The 15073-nt window shown below is 39.4% G+C and overlaps 3 protein-coding genes across 3 annotated transcripts; 2 read left to right on the top strand and 1 right to left on the bottom strand.

Moving 5' to 3' along the window:
• The first annotated feature begins 491 nt into the window (after positions 1 to 491).
• On the top strand, positions 492 to 4922 carry mecr (mitochondrial trans-2-enoyl-CoA reductase). The gene is made up of 10 exons (XM_063878654.1): positions 492 to 1436; positions 2199 to 2296; positions 2387 to 2518; positions 2615 to 2758; positions 3437 to 3539; positions 3764 to 3866; positions 3963 to 4036; positions 4334 to 4394; positions 4471 to 4543; positions 4629 to 4922. The coding sequence occupies exons 1-10, from the start codon at positions 1252 to 1254 to the stop codon at positions 4790 to 4792; spliced, it is 1137 nt and encodes a 378-aa protein (XP_063734724.1). The 5' UTR covers positions 492 to 1251; the 3' UTR covers positions 4793 to 4922.
• Positions 4923 to 5186: 264 nt separating this feature from the next.
• smpdl3b (sphingomyelin phosphodiesterase acid like 3B) lies at positions 5187 to 8675 on the bottom strand. The gene is made up of 8 exons (XM_063878653.1): positions 8458 to 8675; positions 8139 to 8352; positions 7739 to 7827; positions 7479 to 7622; positions 7204 to 7373; positions 6679 to 6859; positions 5980 to 6113; positions 5187 to 5863 (listed from the first exon to the last, which is right to left on the bottom strand). The coding sequence occupies exons 1-8, from the start codon at positions 8516 to 8518 to the stop codon at positions 5501 to 5503; spliced, it is 1356 nt and encodes a 451-aa protein (XP_063734723.1). The 5' UTR covers positions 8519 to 8675; the 3' UTR covers positions 5187 to 5500.
• Positions 8676 to 9394: 719 nt separating this feature from the next.
• rpa2 (replication protein A2) lies at positions 9395 to 14961 on the top strand. Its single transcript, XM_063878655.1, has 9 exons — positions 9395 to 9582; positions 9779 to 9873; positions 10480 to 10581; positions 11034 to 11147; positions 11655 to 11729; positions 11945 to 12061; positions 13187 to 13285; positions 13672 to 13766; positions 14442 to 14961. Exons 1-9 carry the CDS (start codon positions 9570 to 9572, stop codon positions 14527 to 14529), a joined length of 798 nt encoding a protein of 265 aa, XP_063734725.1. The 5' UTR covers positions 9395 to 9569; the 3' UTR covers positions 14530 to 14961.
• The last annotated feature ends 112 nt before the right edge of the window (positions 14962 to 15073 follow it).

Genomic DNA, 15073 nt, shown 5'->3' with positions numbered 1-15073 from the left:
ACTCTATAATAAAAATAAGTAGTTACCACGGAAAGTAACTATTTGCGTTACTGTAAAAAAAATAGTTGCTATATTTGACCCCAATGAATTTGAAGTAGTGCTTATAGCTCCACCTTGAAAATGGCAACTTTTCATCGGATTGCTCCGGACTCGCCATTTCTGCTGCTTCGTTGTGTGTGTGTGTGTGTGTGTGTGTGTGTGTGTGTGTGTGTGTGTGTGTGTGTGTGTGTGTGTGTGTGTGTGTGTGTGTGTGTGTGTGTGTGTGTGTGTGTGTGTGTGTGTGTGTGTGTGTGTGTGTGTGTGTGTGTGTGGCGCGCGTGTGTCCTGGCATGTGTGTAAAAACACTGGCTCCGATTGGCTACCATGAAACATGACTCTGCCTTAGCCAATCATAATCGCTTATCTCGTTGTTAACCCACCCAGTCTCCTCACTGGCAGTTTGTGTGAACGCACCCCAAGCCTCGGATGACAGCAGGCTACGGGTAGTTTATTCAATTCATTCATAGGAACGCTTTGCATTTAACGTTCAGTAACGATAACGGCGTTGTAACGACGGAAACAGTCATTAATTATAATTTAAAATATGAATTAATTAATGGTAAGCAGGGATTAACGGTCAAATATTGGTGTAAAAGGAAAACACTTGAATTAATAACAGAAAACGAAATACTTGAGGTCCTGGCTTAAAGAGAATGTACTACTTAACACTGTCTTTATTGTACATTTATGTTTAGTTGTAAGACAAACATATGGTTATGTTATCTCACATTTTTGATGGCATCCAAAAAATCAAGGGAAAAAAATGAAATAGAATAATCCAATATGAATCATGCTATTGCATTTTTATTTAACATTTCACTTGTTGAAGTCTTATAATACTTCCTTACATGTACTGAGAAACTGCCTTTATAAAGACGGAAGGAAGAAAATCTCCCACAAAACGAATCAACATTTGTGTGATTGCTGAGTTACATTTCACAATTGTTGCATAAGGTGTGGGAAACGTCGCTTTATAACCGGAAATAACACCAGTTCCTCTTGTTTCTGTTTGTTACTCAATAATACAGAAGTAATGTAGCGTCCATTACCGCAGGGGCGCTGTTCTCTGTTTATGTTTTCAATGACACAACCTCACAATCCAATATGGCCGTGCAGTGAGAGGAATGCAAGTACAGCTCAAAAGCTCAAATGAGAAATAGTTTTGAATCGTGAAGTTTATTTTTTATATCGAAGTGAACTCCTGGGTATGCAATGTGGCTGACATTTCACACAGTGTGTTTAGGAAGCCGGACAGCGTGCAGAAGAAGCGTCGCTGCTGCTCTTTCAAAGTGTTCAAGGCACAGGGGAAACGTGTCTCTCCTCAGTCAGTCAGCTGCAGCACACACATGCAAGGCTCTTCAGTTCAGGAATCACGGAGACCCTTCTAAAGTCGTACAGTAAGTCCGTTTAAATGAAAGCATTGTTTATTTGACACTGCACATGCAATAGCTACAGTTGTGGCTAGAGGTGCTCTATGAGGCAAGTAAACAGACGTGCATTTCCCGTAGAAACCACTGCTTCCTCTTCTAAAATTACTCCACACACCTTGAGAAGACACTCTCCTTTTTTATTTGACACGCTTGTAATATTGATCTTCTTAGCCTTATTGTGGAGTGGCGAGTCTTACTGTGCTCTTTACTGCCCCCTTTAGGTAAGAGGGCGAAGAACACCTCCTGTTCATAGTAGTTTTGAAAAGAAATCTCAAGAAAGATTTGTTGTAATGTGACCTTTATGCTTTATCCAGATTATTTTCTAACAGTACTTCAACGTTTTAAGTTCAGAAGACGGTGATTTTTGTTTTATACTTGTGCCATGTTCTGCTTTAAACTAATAGTGAGTGTTAGAGCTAAACTGAAAACCGAGTTATTGAGGGCTATGACCAACAGACTTTTTCGTTATGGATCAGTGTGTTCATCAATTGTCTAGGATTTGTATGGGGTGTTTTGGATATTATGCCAGCGTTTTATTAAATATCTGTTTGCTTTTAGGATTACAGTTTTCTTGACAAACACCAGGGGCCACATTGGAAACGTTTCCTGGACTCAGTTGTTGTATCTGTGAAATCTGAGATATGTTATACGTTAGAACGCTGTCTCCAAACCTTAAATGATATTGTGTATAGAAGCTTCAATACATGCAAGGTTTTTTTTGGTTGCCAGGTTAGAGGAGGTAGATCTGCCCCCTATAGGTGAAAAGGATGTCCTGGTTAAAATGCTTGCAGCTCCAATAAACCCATCTGACATCAACATGATTCAAGGTAAAAAACAAATACAGGAACTAAAAAAAACAAACACATTTAACACTTTTGAAAAGGTTGAAAATCAATTGTTGAGTATATTCCCATCAGGTACATATGCCATCCTGCCTGACCTCCCAGCTGTTGGGGGCAACGAAGGTGTGGCCCAGGTGGTAGAGGTGGGCCACCAGGTGACGTCCCTCAAAACAGGGGACTGGGTTATTCCCAAAGACGCTGGTCTAGGTAAAACAACTGGTTTAATTACATTAGTGAATCAAGGGGTTACAATTATGTCTTTCAAGGTTAGCTCTTAGGATTTCTGTGTGCCTGTGGGAGCAGGCACGTGGAGGACAGAGGCAGTGCTAGCAGAGAATGATGTCATCTCGCTGCCCAATGATATTCCCATGCTGTCAGCCGCAACATTGGGGGTGAATCCCTGTACCGCCTTCAGAATGCTCTCTGACTTTGTAGATCTCAAGCCAGGTATGTATTTCCACACACAGATTCACAACATATTTGTATTTACAGATTCACAAGCCCCTATATTACACATACACAGATAGACATGGAAGCTAGACATATTTTTCAAATGTATGATTCTACTTTAAGAAGGGAAATATTGGTTTAATTGCAATTTATTGACTATATTTCAATTAGATCTTTGTCAGGTTTTATTTTATTCACGAGACAAAGATCCAGATAGGATCAAAATGTTGTAAGTAATACATTTTTGTTGCATGTAGTAAGTGTTCAGGCCTTCCCATTTGCTTTTTGATACTGCCTTATGATGTGGTGTGCGGGTAATTGATCTTCTACAACTCATAACAACATCATCCCCCTGGTTGCAGAAACACTCATAATATAACAACCCCCATTTTTATATGTTAGGTTTTTGTTTGTTATCATGTGTTTCAAACTGGAGTAGTTCTTATTATTCAGTCAGTTAATTTAAAGCCACTGCTTTGTTTATATTTACGAGCCGGGATTGGAGGTTGAACTTGATTAAGCATAATAAACCTAATCTTAGTGCTAATTAAAATACAAATCTGAAAAGAGATATGAGGAAGCACTAATCCTGATTCAGTTATCTCTGAAACATGGCATACTGTGCAGGTGTTTAACCGTCATCTGACCGTTTTCCTCAACCTACTGTCCTTGCAGGAGATTCTGTGATCCAGAACGCAGCCAACAGTGGAGTCGGGCAGGCTGTAATTCAGATTGCTGCTGCGAGGGGAATAAACACTATCAACGTCATCAGAGACAGGTGAACACGAGTATATCATGTCTCTTCAGGAACTAAATGTTTCAGTCCTAATCACTAATAATCACTGGCTCAGGTTATCAGTCTTAATAACTGAGATAATGAGGTGTTTTGTCCAAAGTTGTGAGAGAGAGAGAGAGAGAGAGAGAGAGAGAGAGAGTCTTGTCTGTCTGTGTTGTAATTTATGAGTGTGATGAACTTGCTACTTCTTCAAACTTCTTTCAAAGACCAGAGTTCACGCAGCTCAGTGATAGGCTGAACGCCATGGGAGGAACTCATGTGATCAAAGAAGAAGCACTGAGGCGGCCTGAGACGAGGGAACTGTTCAAGGTCAGCCTGAAGACATATCCTCATGTGCCTTTGACTATTGGTTAATAAGCACAACACTATATTTTATAAGTATGTATTCTGTTTCTTTTAAAAAAGACCTTTCCAAAGCCTAAACTGGCGCTGAATGGAGTCGGCGGCAAGAGTGCAACAGAGCTGCTCCGTTATCTACAGTGAGGATCATCTTTATTGACTTGATCAAATATCTTACAATAAAGAAAACATCTGTTTATAGTATGCCACAATTCCCATATTTCCAAGAGACTTTGTACATACTAGCACTTACTCATTGCTTATGTCTGCTAATAATGATTCATTTTGTTTTAGTTTCTGATGTATCTACAGTATACTTCTTGTTACTTGATGTTAATTTTGTCTATGAAGAGCACATTTTCCCCTTTTTTTGTCTTTATGTTGCACCTGATTTGCACTTTGGGGACAATAAAGCTTTATTGATTGATTGATTCCAGGTTTGGAGGATCTATGGTGACGTATGGAGGGATGGCCAAACAGCCAGTAACTGTTCCTGTGGTAAGAAAGCTTGTACGACCTCCTAGGTTTAATATTACATTTTACAAAGAAACTCATCCTTACTTTTTCTGTGCAGAGCGCTCTTATTTTCAAGGATGTGAAGGTTCAGGGATTTTGGGTCACACAATGGAAGAGAGATCACTCAAGTGGTGAGTTGGTGTTAAGTTTCCTCTTTCTTCACCTAAATCTCTAACAGTAAATTGAATTGTAAAATGATATGACATTTCTCCACAGATGGAAGGGCATTCAGAGCCATGCTGGATGAACTGTGCCAGCTCATCCGACAGGGGAAACTGACAGCACCTGCCTGCACTGAAGTCAGCCTCAAAGACTTCAACAAAGCTCTGGATGCAGCTATGCAGTCTTTCACCTCGGCTAAACAGGTCTTCATTATGTGAACAGACCCACCAACCAATCAGTTCACAGTCATGAGTGTAACCCTAGGACTGCCACATTATTGCCAATGTGTGAATCAAGCCCACTGATGCAGCACATGGTCAATAAATGTGTTCCCACAACAGGCTCAAAGTCCAGCATCTCTCACTTTATGATATTTTGTAGTTTACTGACAGGTATTAAAAAGTAATCAAGCCTTTATGTAGCTATGTGGAATAACAGGAAGCATTGTAAAACCTAGATAATGCAGCTTTATCAGACAGTAAATGTTTAATTGTTTCTAAGTTACATGGGCATGAGCAAGTGCAACTTTTATTAATTAAAGATTTACTGTTGCGTTAATACTGATATTAACGGGGCCTTGATTCTTGCTGCGAAAAAAACAAACATTCAATCAATAAGAAACAGTTTAGGCCTTTTTCTGGTTTTATTAAATATAGTATAGTTTGACAGGGAAGCAACCAGCACAAATAAACCAAGGTCTAGAGGCCACACCAAAGATTGCTGAAACCAAAGGTTGTTTTTCCCTGGTTGAGTACATATTTTAGGCTTGAGTCACCTGAATTATAGATGCCATATGATTTTAAATAAGAAAACACTTCCTTTGGTGTTAAATATTTACATGATCACACTGTGTTGAACTTGAATTTTAGTTTGTGACTCCATGAAGCTTCAATAATACATTTTAAACAGTAAAAGGTAAAATATGATTATCGATTGGCAAGCACCAGACTTACAGCCACAGAGAGGACAGGGAGCAACCCGCTGTAAATGGCAAATGCCCCTTCTGTTACCAGACAGCGTTCATACCTGTCAAAGTCTACCTCTCTGGCTGCACAAACATGGTCAATGCGGCAGTCGCTGTTGCACTCTGTCAAGTCGTAGTTGACAGAGTTGTACTCATAGTACTTCTGAAGGTAACATGGGTCAGTGGCAATGCGGTTTAGGGCCTGATGCATGGAGGCTGGCGAGGCATCTGGCACTCTGAAGCTCTCGGTGAGGCGATACTCTTTCTCCCAGCGTCCTCCACCTGCATTAGCACGAGTCAGGTTCAGATAGTAAGTCACCACATCCTGTTTAAGAAATACAAACCAGAAACAGAAGCGTGAGTGGGTTTTTTTCTGCAAAAATGTTTATATTGCAGCCCACCACATGTAAATGGATGTTTTACAGACTTGCTGTGACTCACTTTGACCAGGAGTGTTTGGGTGTCATATTCTAAAACCCGAATCCCAGGGTTGTTGGCTCCATCCACGACTCCAGGAAGTGATGTTTTCCACGGTGTGACACCTGGGCTGAGGAACATCGTACTGATAGGAGAGCCTGTAGAAACAGAAAGGCCATCCCCCTGTGATTATCACAATAATAAGCGCAAAAGAGAACATCTAGAACCATAATGTCAGAGTCACTGTGCTTCACAGTCAACATATTAAATAGTAAAAACTATGTAACCTAAATACAAACCAAAGAGTAAAAGCAGTACTGGTAGTATTAGTATCGGGTGGAATCTAATGAAGTACATTGACACAAGTAATGTAATAACTAAAAGGTACTTGAATATTTACTGTTTTGTCCAATTTATACATTCACCTCTCTACATTTTGGAGGCAAATATTGTACCTTACTTACTAACTTATTAGTTTTTTTGCAAGTTCAAATGAATAAAAGAAAAAAGCATATATCAACTGATAAAGTATGTTGTATTGTTATAGGTTAAGCTCCCAAGCAGTATATCATATAATAAAAAAATGCCTTTTACCAACATGATACTTACACATGAATACATAAATAATTAATACAGGATAGGATAGGATTGGACAACCTCAACCTAACCAAATATCTTGATACTTCTTTCGCGACTGATAGATATAGCACAGTCCATCCTTACCATCTGAGTTGTAGAACATTCGGAAGCTATCGGTGTGATGATGGCCAAAAAACTGTCCCAGTATGACTGAATGATGCCTCTGAATTAAATCCAGGTAAAGCTTGTTGAATCCTGGCACAAACCAAGGCTTACTTCTCTTCTTCTCAAAGAAACCTGGGGGAACGTGGCCAATGATGTACACCTGGGAGGGAAACCGATGTAGAGTTGGCAAAAATAGTCTATTTTAAAACCCAGTAGCTAGAGTTCAACTATTTCTATATACTATAACTATCTATCTTACTCATGGTTTTTGCAAGGCTTTAGTATCTTGTTGTTAAAGTAGATCTACTTTCCATGATATAATAATTACCCATAAAGGGGATGTAAATTCAAATAGTACTTCTTGCTTACCTTGGTAACAAGCATCAAAAAGAGGAATGATGTTTTTATGACTCATTAAACGTATTTCCCTTAAACCTGTTTAAAACATCACATTAGACTAAATTAAACCCTAGTTGCAATGCACGAAAATAAAAGATGCCATGCCTTTTCTTTGTTGTTGGCGGCCTCTGTAAGAACCTGATCCGCCCAGGTAAACTGTCCCGCTGGGTCGACCATGTTCTGCGTCTGCTTGTTCTGGTCATAGTAGAGGTTAGTGTTTAGTACCAGCATCCTGAAACCCGTTCGATTCAGCAGCTTTTCTGTGTAATATCCACCTATGTAAAGAAAAGAATTACAGAAAATGCATGACACAATTTAGCATGTGCTTTCAAATGTTAAATGCCATGTGCCATGTATTATTTACAAGAGGCTCTGTCCACCTTTTTTAAACGTTTCCTGGGACGCTGGATCCAACCATTCCTGCCACATTTCAGCTGTTTGGCTATAGATGTGATTTGGGCCTGCAGGAAGCTGGTTTTTAGGGTGGTAGTCATGGTTGCCCAAAGCAGAGTAGACTTTAGTATCTAAGGAAGGAAGTTGTGTAAAGTATTCCGAAATAATATCAGTGCATAAATGATACAACTCTACAGTTATGTTGGTTTTTCTCCATTAATAAACAAGTCACTGAGGATCCACTTACTTGGAAACACTTGATTTATAATGTGGGTAAGGTTGCTGATAATGGGGAGCACCACTTTCTCTCCCAGATCTGCATGTGGTGTGTCATCTCTGTGCAGCAAAACAAGAGATAGAAGGTTGTTTTAGGATTACATGCTTAAAGGAGGAGTTGATTATATTTGTGGCCCCAATTTTGGACAAGGAGAGTTGGTTAAACTTAAGACCTTTAATAATTATGTTTTATTTTGGTGTATAATTAGTCTAGGTTGTGTCACTAGTGAATGCTATATAATGAAAAATAAAACATAAACACAATGGTTATGAAGCCACGGAAGCATTTTCTCTAGAGATGGACTTGGGACCTAACAAAACAGCACCAAGCAATGAAAATGTTTCACAATCAACCTCAAGCGGATACATACCCTGTCCAAACGATGAAGTCCGGATCTGGCAGAATATCCTTCATGGCATACACAGAGGAGTTTATAAGGAGCCATGGAGAGTCACAAGCATAGTCTCCAAACTTTCCAGCATTGGCTGCAGGTCGTTTGTCACTTGATTGACAAACAAGTTCAGGATCGTTGTTCAGTTCGTAGGTCGGGTCCCAGTGCAGATCCGTGATGTGCCAGAAACTTCCTGGATAAAAACGATGCGTAATTGCGCGTATGAAGTCGTCCCGGATTACACGAGTTTGCCAGGAAATATCTTAATATACATATATATAATCACAAGGATTCTTACCTGACAATGAGATGACCTCCTTAAAAAGCAGACAAGATAAGAGCAGCCTGACTGTGTACATGTTGAATTAAATGAGGAATGCAAACGTCTGACAAAAGTGAAGTCAAGGTTTGAGAGGTAAGTCTATAAAGATAAGACGGAGTTAATCATGACGCGTATGGTGCATTAGGCCTACTATTTTTTCTGCAGGCAAACTTCGTTTCCTCTAAATTTGAAAACTTCAAATTGGCTCTGAAGATTTAAGAGAGAGGCAGGTGTGATGAAGATTTTTTTTATGGGCACAAACACATCTTGATACTGTGCCATCCCTTGATACAAATATACATATAACGTCATTTAATTGTCCTCTTTGGGATGTATACTTTTGACTTTTCAGTGTTGGCCTTTGGGCTATCACAGCATATATGGGTACACGTTTTTGATTTATTAGTGTGGTACGTTTCCATTTTAATGTTGTGTTCATTCTGAGTATAAAAAAAGCGTCTACATCAGTCTTAAAGTAGGCGTGCTGCCTTCGTGTAATGCTCGTACTTCTCGGAGGTTGGGTCGTAATATTGCTATTGACCTTAACGGTTGACATTCAAATGTAATATATTGGGCTGCACACACAACACCAAACAAGACCATGTAAGGTAAACAGATAAAGAAAATAGTAAGCGTCACCTCTTTTTTTATAGTATCACACGCAATATTTCCGACAGGACCTGAAGGCAGCACAGCCATGGCGCCTAACGAACATTTGTGATGTCCCGAGCTTTACCTTTTAGGCATTCCTTTTGGCCATTGAATAAATCCCTCCCCAACACGCTATATCGAAATATATATCTAAATACTCTGTGTGTATGTTTTGAGCTGTTGTGGAGAGTAAGATCCGGCGTAAAATCGACAATTGTACTCATCCAAACTTCCTGACAGCCCAAATCCAGGGCTAGAATATCAGTCGATTTGGGTAGGTTTCGCGGGACTTCCGCTACGCGCATGCGCAGTATATTGAGTTTAGCGCGCGGGACTACTCAAGGAAGTCTGCAGAACTGCGTGCTGCTGTTGTCTTTGCTCCAAAGTGTTTGAAACATTTATATCTGACTTTATTGAGTTAATAGAACATTGCCAGCATGTGGAATCAAGGTAAGCGTTTGGTGTCCTCACTGTTACTTTTAGTAAAGTGTTCAGCTCGGGTTGTTGACGTTGTCTGGTTGCAGCTAACGTTAGCTTGACTACTAACATGCCCCTTTGTTGTTGTGGCTCTGACGGTTAAAATGACTCTTTTGCATAGGAATTATAAACCTTAACCTCCTTATCTATGCCTTGTTTTGTTTTCCAGGAGGATACAATGACTCAAGTACGGTTGGAGGTTACACTCAATCTCCAGGAGGCTTTGCATCACCTGCTGCATCCCAGGGAGGAGAGAAGAAAGGGGTTTGTACTCAAATCTACACTGTAACTCCTTTTTATATCTCTACTTGAAACTGATGCAAAGCGAGAAAAATGGTGCTAAACACCATTCAAAACGACACATCACTTTTAAATTGTACATTCATGTATTAAATAGGACAGGTTCATCACATTTTTTAAATTAAGGCTATTTTCGCAAATATTATACTTGTTATTAACTTGTTTACTTTACTTGATTTCCATTTTATGCTTACTATAAATCCTCCTCACTATAATATCGAGGCAGATATTGGGATTTTTACTCCTCTACATTTATTGTAAAGCTTTAGTTACTTTTTGATTTTATATTAGTAACACCAACAATTAAAAACAATACAGTTTCGTAAGTTAACCTAACCAATACTAAATACAGTAATTAATATGAGCCCTTCTTTAACCAGCTGCAACATTAGAATAATACATGTATAATCCAATGATATACAGTATATAATATCTCCCTGAAGTGGGCTTTTTATTTGATTAGGACTTGTATTGTATAATAGTATAGATTTGAGTACTATAATTGGGTTTATAGCCCTCTTTTTCTATTTACACTGTTTGCCAACTTCTGTGTTTGTGTGTGTTTTGCAGAGAACTCGTGCCACACAGATAATCCCCTGCACAGTGTCACAGCTGATGTCTGCCGCCCAGGCTGAAGAGGCCTTCAAAGTAGGCGAGGTGGAAGTTACCCAGGTAAGCTGTAACCATGTTGAAAATGCCAATGTTTACAAGGTGTAGTTTGTCATATGTGAGGGTTTAGTATTAGTAGTGTTTCTGAACAAAATTAATTGTCCTTTTTTTTTCTTCTATTTTCTGGTTTTTAATAGAGATCAACAATTAATGGGTTCACTCAATGCTGGAAACAATCGATAGTATCTTCTGTGATTGTGACATTAAAGTTCTCGGTGGTTCTAATGGTCTGTACTTTTCACTAGCTGGGCAGAGAACATGACAACAGTTCTGGGAGAATAATCCGTTAGAGAAAAACAGTCAAAACTGCCAGATTTGAAGGAAACAGATTCATTTTTTTGATGCATCTTTAACTTGTTTAAGAGAAGGTGACTCTACAATCTATTGAGTCACTGCTATAATCACAATTAAGCAATTCAACTTGTTGATCTCACAGTTCCTGTTCTGTGTCATAGGTTACCATTGTGGGTATCATCAGGAGCACAGACAAATCCATGACCAACATCCAGTACAAGGTCGACGACATGACAGGCGCACCCATGGATGTGAAGCAGTGGGTAGACACAGAGGTCAGTGATGCTGCTTTTACCCTCGCACAAGCCTTTAAAAAGGATGATGAAAAAAAAAATTTGCCAAGAAGGAGATGGTTCCCTGTTCTACTGTGGTTCTTGGACCCTTTTATGAGCTGGGCTATTCTCATTACACAAACTCAATGCTATCCAGAAATGATGGTCAACATTCAGTTTCGCTTCTCATCCTTTATAAATAACCTGAGAGAGGTTTGGTGAAAAACAGATACCAAAGAGGTGACACACAAACACCAATGTGCATGACTTCGCATAAATGTGATCTGTGCAGTACATTATACATCCAAAAGAAAACAATTACAACGTCGAGATAAGCCATTACCTTCCCGTAAACCGCTTAAATTATAATAGGATGTAATTGATGCAGTACACATTCAAGTGTAAACATATAGAACATGTATTTATTCCCACTTTATCAGAACTTAAGTATATCTGTATTTGGTAAACTACACAAAGTCCTTTTAATAAGAATGTGTTTCTTTGGGATAGGATCCCAGTGTGGACAGCACCGTGCTGCCTCCAGGCACGTATGTCAAAGTCTCCGGCAACCTGCGCTCTTTTCAGGTGAGTTTACCAACCTTTACATACTGTTCATATGTACCAAAAACAAATACAAACTTTAACTTTATGATCCAGTGCAAGGCCACGTGATCATGTGACATTTGGACTGTTAGTAGATAAGCTTGTTTCATGAGCAGTTTATGTTTTAATAATGTAATTCTAGTTTTTAGCGTAGTAGTTCCTGTAAATGAGTGTGAATCGTTGGCTTCTTGTCTCAGAATCACAGATCTGTCGTGGCATTTGGCGTCAGGCCCCTGGAGGATATGAATGAAATCACCTCTCACATGCTGGAGGTTGTTCAAGCGCACATGATGCTCGGCAAACCACAGAGCCAGGTAAGCAATCTGAAGCATAAACCACAGCAGCTTTTGTTCTTGGTTAAAGCAAAGCATAAACTGAATAATGTATGGACGTCTATAAAATATATATATCAGTCAAAGTCCACTTTATTGTCAAAGTTTCCACATGTGTTATACATACAGAAAATTGAAATACCGTTTCTGGCCGTCCCACAGTGCAAATATAAACAAGAACAAAAAAAACCTAAGTAATATATACATATGTTCGACACAATCAACACAGTTTGACAGTAGTGCAGGTAGTTCTTTAGTGCAAAAAATACTTTGTGCAAAGTACATTTTCAGTAGCAGGGGGGGGCTTCCTGATGAAGTAGAGGTGTTGCTGGGCCTTCTTTGCCAGTGCAGTGGTGTTGTTCCAGGTGAGGTCGTCTGTGATGGTCACACCCAGGGATTTGGTGCTGCTCACCTGCTCCACAGCAGCACCATTGACGGTCAGAGGGAGGGTGGGTTGGGAGTGGGTTCTCCTGAAGTCAACAACAATCTCCTTTGTTTTCCCCACATCGAGGAAGAGATTGTTATTTTGGCACCAACGGGCCAGCTGGTTCACTTCCTTCCTGTAGTTAGTCTCATCGTTGTTAGCTGATGAGACCCACCACGGTAGTGTCGTCAGCGAACTTCACGATGTGGTTGGAGCTGTAGCTGGGTTTGCAGTCATGGGTCAGAATATATCTTTTAGCATGGGAGTCTATGGAGATTAACTCCCTTCTGGAGCCACCCTCAAGTGGCCGTTCAAAAAACATCCACATGGGTTTCACTGCTGAGCCCTGGAGGTTTGTGCTTGCTGCAAACACATATTTTTAGGAAGAGAGTTTAGCTGTTAGTTCTTAAAAATATGTTTAAGTATTCTTTATTTTAATCAGATGCAAGTGTACCGACCTGCAATCCCTTTCAATATGCTAATAAGCTTGCAGAAACTGAAAACGATTGCCATTTAACCACCAGAGAAAAGTATACTGTTTGTTTTCCCCCTGTAGAGACATGAGGAAGCACATTTGCTCATATCATTATTCTGCAAATCTGTCTTCCCATTTTCTTTGGGGAGGTTCTATATGCCGTTACCAGGAAATGTGTTCAGGCAATTTGTTTTTGTTTGTCTTACAGGTCACGCCCCTTGCACGACTGGACACGGGAAACAAGGGAGAAGGCTATTCAGGTGCCAAAGACATGGTGAACAACGGGTTAAGCGCAAACCAGAATCAGGTGAGCCTTAATGATGTATTAAATTAGAAGATAATACACTGGTATGAGGTAGGACTCAGTTGGGGTGTGCTGACCTAACACTGACAATGAAAGTTTAAATGTATGTTAATTAATTAATTAAGAAAAAATGAAACATACAATTTAACTTTGAATTAAGATCATCAACCATAATCTCTGAACAGAAAAGCTGCAGTTATTATCAGAAAAACTTGCAAATGATTCTAGCTTGTATTTGTCTGGCCCCTCCTTATTATATCTGGAATGCACGAACATGGTTTCTGAGAAAAGGTAGGTTTTGGCTTCAGTTTCTGGAGTTGAAGGATGCATGTGTATTTCTACTGTGACGCTTTGTTCATGTTTGGATGCGTCATTGCTCCTCTCACAAGGTGCTGAGTTTGATAAGAGGCTGCCCCGAACCGCAGGGCATCAGCATTCATGATCTGAAGCTGCGACTGACTGGGATAAATTTCCTTGTCATAAAGTAAGAGAAGTTCCTCTTCCTGTTGTTGAATGGTTAACTTGCAAAAATACAGAAAGTGCTCTTTCCACTGTAATGAAGCATTGCAACCACAGTAATATCAGAGCATCAGATCAGTGATGCTATTTGGGGACTTTTTTGATAATGACTCATCGACAATGGACAGTCATTTGCATTTTTGTTTCTTAGCTTTCCTTTTATGAACAGACAAAGCTGAGCTGAAGAATCCTAAACAATTCAATAACTGTATATAATGCAAATACTAAAGTTTGTAATTCTTTTGAATATAATGTGCAGTCAGGATTTTCATTGGAGCACTCGGTTCGATGGCTTTATCGGTTAAAAACTGGCTTAAATATAATCTGTAAGACAACTGCCAGGTTGTTTGAGGCCACCCGTCCCTTTTTATTTTATAGACTTTCATTCTCGTATTGATAATGACCTTTTTGATATCCCAAAGCTGTGTCTATTTTATACTTTATTTATATTTGCAATCAAAGAAAAGAAAATGGAAAAGCTACAAATGTTTGCTAGAAAAAAGCAAAATATGTGTTCCAATTTATTTTCTCTTGATTTACCCACGGTTGCAGCTGCAGTTGTAAATGTCAAAGTTTTATTTGCCTCGTTTTAAATTCATACAAAAAGACCCTAACATTCCTTATCTTCGTTCTCTAACAGGCAAGCAGTGGAATTCCTAAGCAACGAAGGTCACATCTTTTCCACCATCGACGAAGATCACTACAAATCAACAGACAGCGATGATTAGACGCCGTTCTTTGAGTTTAACCTGATATTTCCTTCAGTATCTGACTAACAACTCAAAGCTTTCCACTAAATCACCACCTCTCTGCCCTTGCCATCGCTAAAACTTAAGTGACTTTCCAGGATCCTCCTCAGTCACTGCACTGTGGTCGGTGTTAGCTGAAGAACATGGATTAGTTCGTTGAGACTGTTGGTTTACACATCCTGTATCCTCAAGGCTGCTTCTGTATTTTGCCAGTCCCAGAGGTAATGCTTTTGAGGAAGTGTTGTTGTTGGTAGTAAATGCTGTTTCTCTGCGTTACCCACCTTTTTGTTTGAAAAGCATTTTGTAATTTTAAAATATTTTCAACGCAAGTACTTCAATCGTTTTTCTTTGTCTGTGTAACTCACTTTTGCCAAAATAAAATATTGTATAATAAATATTCTTCTTACTTCATGTAGTAGGCCTAGTTTGCTTAGAAATTCTTCAAGAAATTCACTTTTCTCCACATTTTGTGCTTTAAACCTGAGTGAAAGACAATGAGGCATCAACACACAATCCCAATAAC

The sequence above is a fragment of the Eleginops maclovinus genome, chromosome 3, assembly GCF_036324505.1.
Source record: "Eleginops maclovinus isolate JMC-PN-2008 ecotype Puerto Natales chromosome 3, JC_Emac_rtc_rv5, whole genome shotgun sequence".
NCBI lineage: Eukaryota > Metazoa > Chordata > Actinopteri > Perciformes > Eleginopidae > Eleginops > Eleginops maclovinus.
This window is presented reverse-complemented; position numbering and strand designations above follow the sequence as displayed.